Genomic DNA, 6,694 nt, shown 5'->3' with positions numbered 1-6,694 from the left:
AAGGAGATCTGCTAAATGCGCTTGTCACCAGTGGCAGGAACAGAAGAAACAGAATTACACATGTTGCTGTAATGATTCTAAGTTATAATGAATGATATTTTCATATGTTTGCAAATGAGTGTCTGATAGCCGGTGCCAGAGTGGGAGATATGGCTTGGCTGATCTCGCTGTTTATGTAATTTCTAAACAGAAACAAGAATTAGAAAATTACTTTGTGGTGGAGTGCAAATATGTATAACATAAGTGTAAAGACTGCGGTGCGGCACACGTGTATCTATCTTATACATATGCAAATCACAAGACGCAGTAAAACCATTATAACGTGTGATGGCATCAGCACTAATTAGCTCGAGACCCAGTCTGTTCCTCTCTGCCAAAGTAAACTGGCGTTATCTCAATCTCAGATTTCATATTTCCTCCTTTCTCTTTCAGGGGAGGAATGTCTCTGTCACAAGGATTATGTCCTGAATTGAAAGCGTCTTTAAAGACTCACGAAACATTTCAAAGTAAAATTCTAAAGTCATTTTTGGTATTAACTTATTATCTACACATCAACCAACAGCTTTAATACTAGTTGCGGACCCAAATATTTAAAGCATTTTGCCCATAAATGGGAAACAGTCGGTGTGCAAATGCTGTAGAAATCAAGGCTTACAAAATGCAAGGAGAACAGAAAGGAGAAAACTAAGTTAGCATAGAAATTCTAACGACGGACCACATTGTTTTCAGGACCAACACGTGAAGGAAAACTGTTCAAGCTGTACACGACCCATGGGAGCTGTGTCAGAGCCCGGTGGTGGAACATCACCTCGTGCTTCCATTCCCAACGGCTGTTTTTCAAAAGGAAATGTTGGAAGGAGAACAGAGTTACCGCGGGGTGTATTTGCTAACAGGTCTGACCCACAGGCCTGCGGGTGCTGCGTGGACGCGACAGCAGCGTGGAAGACCCCCGGGGGACAGAGCGGGAGGAGCAGAAGTCCCCCAAGCCACATGGTGCATCCCAGGCCGTGAAGGTGGCGTGGAGCCGGTGGGATGGAGGTGGCAGCCGCACTCTGCTTTCAGCCGAGTTGCTGTTACCTCTGAGCTGCATCGAGCCCAAATGTAGGTTTTTCATAACCTGGGAAAAAAAAAAAACCAAACCCGGGTGCAGTGAGACTTGTGGCATCCCGGGTGTTGCATCCTCGTCCAGCCTTGAGTGTGGGGAGCAGGAGAGCAGGGGAAGGGCTGGCAGGGACGAGGCGCTGAATGCCCGGTGGCAGCGCCGTGGGCGGGGGGCAGCGGGCGCAGCCGGGGGGGGGTTCCGGCCCCGTTTCGTTTGGACTCGGCCTTTCGTCATGAGGCGACGAGTTGGTAGCGCTCTTTATTCATTAAACACGGCTCCGCCAAGCTCGCAGCCGGAGCCATTACATCTCATTACGAAACTCGGCGGGGCTGCCCCCTGTAAGGGGATTATTTCGCGGGATGCCCGCGGACCCCACCCTCCCGGCCCCGGCGAGCCCCGAAACTCATGCGGCGAGTGAGGGCGCTCCGTGCCGCCAACCGAGCGCTGTCTCGGCGGAGCCCCGGGGCCCTGCACTTAGTGCCCATCATTGAATTAAGCGGGGTTAATGGCCCGCGCAGCCGGCCTGCCCGGAGCCGCCGCCGCCCGGGGGCGCCGCGGGCGGGAGCGCGCGTCGCGCCGCGGGGTCGAGCCCGGCGCCGCCGGCGGGGCGGGGCCGGCGGGGGCGGGGCGGGGCGGCCCTGCCCGCGGCGCGCCCCGCCCTTCTCCGAGAGGAGCAGCCAATGGGGCGGGGCGGGGCAGGGGGGCGGGGCGGGGCGGCCCTGCCCTCCGCCGGCACCGGCGGTATTTACGGGGCGAGAGGGGCCGCTGTGGTGTCAGTGAGGTAGTGCTCGCCGGGTGGTGGTGTGCCCGCCGCCGCGTCTGCTGCCGCTCCAGGGGACGGGGCTGCCGCGGCGGCGCAGGAGGAGTGAGGGGAAGGCGGGGAGTTGCGGCCGTCCCCCCCCCCCTGCCCGCCGCAGCGGTGGCCGCGCAACGGCTCTGCCCGCGGGCGAGTGTCTCCTCGGCGCTCCGGGGAGGCAGGGGCGGGCGGCGGCGGCTCGGCCGTGCCTGCGCTGCGGGCTGTGGCGAGCGGCGCCGCGGGGCGGGCGGGTGGGTAAATGGATCGCCATTCCAGCTACATCTTCATCTGGCTGCAACTGGAGCTGTGCGCCATGGCCGTCCTGCTCACCAGAGGTGAGGCCGCGGCGGGGAATCGGGGGCTGGGGGCGCCTGTGGGGACTCGGGCTCTGAGGGGACCCGGTGCCTGAGGGAAGAAGGGCGCGAGGGTCCTGAGGGGAGTCGGGCCCGAGGGAGCCGTTCAGGCGGCGGCGGTGTCAGCGCGGCGGGGCCGGCGCCACAGCCGCCCCCCCTCAGGCGAGGCCGGCGGGAGCCCGTCGTCGGGGAGCCGCCGGGGCTGCGCTCTCCCGCCCCGTCCCGCCCCTCCCCTCCCCTCCCACCTGGCCGCCGGTGCCGGTCAGTCCGAGCCCGCGGTTGTCAAAGCGGGGGCGGCGGCCCGGCCCCGGGCGAGCCCGCGGCGGCGAGGGGCGGCCGCGCCCTGCCTTGTCAGCCGCCCGCCGCCGGGCCGGGGGCCGCCCGCCCGGGGAGTGCTCTCCCATGGCAGCGGCGACCCTCTGGCGGCCGGTAATCGCCGTGCTGCGGGGAGGAGGGCTGAAGGATAAGTTAGCGCGGTGATGGTGTGCGACGGTATTTATTTATTTTGGAAGGAAGGCTGTAATTAGCCCTAAATAACAGCCCTTGCAGCGTGCAGGGGGGAGCCTGCTGGCCCCATCAAAGCGGGCAGAACAGGGAGTGACTGAGTGATGTGAAGTCGCAGATACTGAAACTATGTGCCTGATAATGATATAATTAGGGGATCACAGACTTCTGACTGCTGTTGACTTCAAAAGCTTTAGGAGAAGCCTGCAGTCTCTCCTGTAGCCATCTTGACTAAAAGCAGACATTTTTCTTTAATAGCTACATACAGTAACAAGAAAGAGGAGGGAACAGAAGGGCATTGTTCACTGTTTCAAAACACTAAATAGCCTTTCTGGCCTTTTGCATAGCACAGGAAGAAACTTTATGAATTGACAGAAATACAGTTTTAATACAGTAATACAAAGTCCATTCTGTTTCACTGAAAACGTGGCTTTAATTAAAAAGCAGTTGAATTAACCTGATGACTAGCCCGTCAGATTTTGTTTGTAAAATTGTCATAGGTCAGTAAAATGTAGGTTTTTTTAAGTAGGATTGTACAAACAGTTAAAATAAAAGTATGTGTATTGTTTCATTTTTCTTCCCGTGCTGTGCAGAGACTCATGAAAGGGCTGTCAGCTCTGGTGGTGTTTCTTGTTTGTGCCTTATTTTTAACGCTTGTACACTGAAAAAAGATGAAAACTATTTTTTCAGAGAGGCTAGGAGGAAGACCTCACATAGACTGCTTAGAAAATGATTGAGTCTTTTTTCCGTAGCATGCTGGATGACAGTGTGTGTGAATTCACGAAAAATTAGGTTACTTGGTCTAAAAGCCCGAGGGAATTGGACTGGAGACAGTGAGACACTCCATTTGGCTTCTATTAAGCAGAGTTCTTAAAGAGCAGCGGGAACTTCAAGGCCTGGAGCCCGCAGTAGCATTTTTGGGAAAGTATTAAGGTAGGCTGAAGACAGGAAGCTAACTTGGTTGGGATGACTTTTAACATCTTTTAGAATACATCTTAGGTATGGGATGGGAGCAGGGAAGCCTCTAGATTGATTTTTGGAGTGCAGCCTATAGAAAGAAAACGTCTGACAATTCAGTTGACTTTGAAAGCCTTGGTGCTGCTGTGATGGCAAGTACACCAGGCACATTAGAAGTAGTTTTAAGTCCACTCTTCTATGGGTGGCTCCAAAATCTGGCTTCCTCCTACACCTTGGATCGATGGCACATTGAATTCTGTTTGAGTTGCAACTTGCCTACAAAGACTAAGTTTTCCCTACAGCACAGGATGCATATAATTCGTACCAGAGCAGTTTGGCGAGCACAAAATGAAGAGTTTTATGAAGGGAACTTTTTTATCGCTTCCTTCAGAAATTTTTGAGGTTTCCTGAGAGATTTTTATTTTTTTTTTAGAGCTGGTAGAGGATTTTCCGTCTAAGTGTTTCCCCTTTTGACCGCATGTTAGGTTGCATGCGGAATTGGGGAGGGGCAAGTGGGAGCTTTTAGCCTCGAAATTTTACCCCATTTAATAACTCAACATTTGAGTTGAGAGACTGACTCTGGCAAACAGATTAATTATAAACTGTGCTATTTCTGTTTTTATAATAGTGATAAAAAAGCCTTTTAGCACAAGTGGCTACTTGAAGGATTTCTTTATTTCTGGAGAAGTTACAAATAGTTGCCTAGTTTCACACCGTAAAAACGGTCCTGACTGGGAGACTTAGATGGTAATGGTTCTAGCTAATAGCTTTATAAGGTGTTAGTTAATCCTTTTAAATTTTGGCGCAGTATTGAGAGGTAATAAACAATTTGGCAGTTCCGATTATTTTTTTATTTGTCACACAAACATTTAAACCTAGATTTTTGTTTTGTGCTTGTGCCCAGTTAAAAGAACCATTACCTTTACAGAAATAGAATGCTGTTCCTGCAGTAATAGTTTAAAACATACCTATGACTTCCTTATAGGTCTGAAGGTGTGTATTGCTTTTGAAACTCAGATTTTAAGCGTGGCTTAATGCAACTGCTGACTGTCAGCGGAAGTAGCTATAAAATGGTCTTGTTAGTTATTTACCTTGGGGGAAAAAAGCCACTGTGACCTTCCTTGCCCACCCAGTCCCTGTTTTAGTGAAATGTTCTTGCTTTAATTCAAAGGACTATAGTACTAGTAATTAAAACGAGTGCCCCAAGGTATTTGCAGGGATTAAGGTTACAACGAGGTGGGCACTGTACAGTGATGGGAAGGAAACAACCCCTGCTCTCGTGGATTTACAGTCTAGAGGAGTATCCCAAAACTGGCACTGAGTTTGGTTGTGCGATGCTTGTGGCTAGTAGGAGTACCTGGTGAGGTGTCCTTAAAGGACCAAATTTTCACCTTGCACAATTTTCTTTTTTTTTTTTTTTTTTTAGGTGAAATCAGATGCTACTGTGATGCTGCACACTGTGTTGCAACTGGCTATATGTGCAAATCTGAGCTTAGCGCCTGCTTCTCCAGACTGCTTGATCCTCAGAATACACATTCCCCACTTACTCATGGCTGCTTGGACTCTATTGCAAGCACAGCTGATATCTGCCAAGCCAAACAAGCACAAAACCACTCTGGCACCACCATCATGTCCACGTTGGAATGCTGTCATGAAGATATGTGCAATTACAGAGGACTACATGATGTTTTGTCTCCTTCCAGGGGCGAGACTTCAGGTAGGGCAAGGAAGCTTCAGTGAAATCTATCTGTTTTCTGGCCATCAGGCTGGTGACAGTTGTTGAGACTTTGTGTTTGCTATTGATTTAGTTGTTAGTGTAAGTAGGGACACCAGAGGGAGAAGCGGGTGGATGGATGCCAGGCAGCATCTTGTCATAGTAGCTTTTTTTGTCTGCATTAATATTAGAGGTCTGTTTTGCCAGCTTGACATTGCTTCCAAGAAGCAATGGCAGTGGCTAGCAAGGTAAGAAATTGCATGTTATAAACACCTTAGAAACTTGTCTTTCACTTCATAGGGATATTTTCTGTAGATACTGCAGTGTGTGTAGCTATGGCTCCTTAAACTTGTCAGTGTGGCATTTAAGGGACTTGCTTACATATAAACCAGTTCTTGATACTGAACTAAGCTTCACATCTTTCCCCTTTGCAGGACAGGGGAGCAGATATCAACATGACAGCAGCAGGAATCTCATCACCAAGGTGCAGGAATTGACCTCTTCGAAAGAGTTATGGTTCAGGGCGGCTGTAATTGCTGTTCCTATAGCTGGTGGGCTAATCTTGGTGCTCCTTATCATGCTGGCCTTGCGGATGCTCAGGAGTGAAAATAAGAGACTGCAAGATCAACGACAGCAAATGCTCTCCCGTTTGCACTATAGTTTTCATGGACATCATTCGAAAAAAGGGCAGGTGGCAAAACTGGACTTGGAATGCATGGTGCCTGTGACTGGTCACGAGAACTGCTGCATGACCTGTGATAAAATGAGACATTCAGACCTCAGCAATGATAAAATTCTTTCGCTAGTCCACTGGGGAATGTACAGCGGACATGGGAAGCTGGAATTTGTATGACCAATTATTTTTTAATCTGAGCTAAACTTACTCTCTGAACTCTTGAAGGCCTTTGGGTTCTGCTGGACAGGAGCACTTTATCTTAAAACAAAAACTCTCATAAATAATCTTTGAGAAACAAAGGACCTCTGCAAACAGAATCTCGGATATTTCTTCTGAAGGATTCCAAAAGTTGTCTTATTTGCACAGAGTAAAATACACTCAAATGTATTGTTTGCTTTAAAGTTATGAAAGCAAAAATTAGGAGTTGTAAACACTGTCACCAGGGTTATCTGAACTGTAGGGAGCTGAGAACTGAGTTATTATAATAAACTGTATGCAAGCTCCTATGTTTCCTGACTTATTGTAAAGAATTTTTTAAATATATATATTTTGTCTGAAACTTGCTTGTGACTTTCTGTTTTAGAAAATAATT

General features: G+C 49.7%; 1 protein-coding gene across 1 annotated transcript; it reads left to right on the top strand.

The window, feature by feature from the left end:
- Nucleotides 1-2,157: 2,157 nt before the first annotated feature.
- On the top strand, nucleotides 2,158-6,348 carry BAMBI (BMP and activin membrane bound inhibitor; the record flags this gene model as incomplete). The annotated part of the gene is made up of 3 exons (XM_082479948.1): nucleotides 2,158-2,233; nucleotides 5,139-5,429; nucleotides 5,861-6,348. 3 exons carry the CDS (start codon nucleotides 2,158-2,160, stop codon nucleotides 6,277-6,279), a joined length of 786 nt encoding a protein of 261 aa, XP_082336074.1. The 3' UTR covers nucleotides 6,280-6,348.
- Nucleotides 6,349-6,694: the final 346 nt, after the last annotated feature.

This window comes from Vanellus vanellus (genome assembly GCF_965231255.1).
Source record: "Vanellus vanellus genome assembly, chromosome: 2".
Taxonomy (NCBI): Eukaryota; Metazoa; Chordata; class Aves; order Charadriiformes; family Charadriidae; genus Vanellus; species Vanellus vanellus.
Note: the sequence above shows the minus strand (reverse complement) of the source record. Positions and strands in the feature narration are given on the sequence as shown.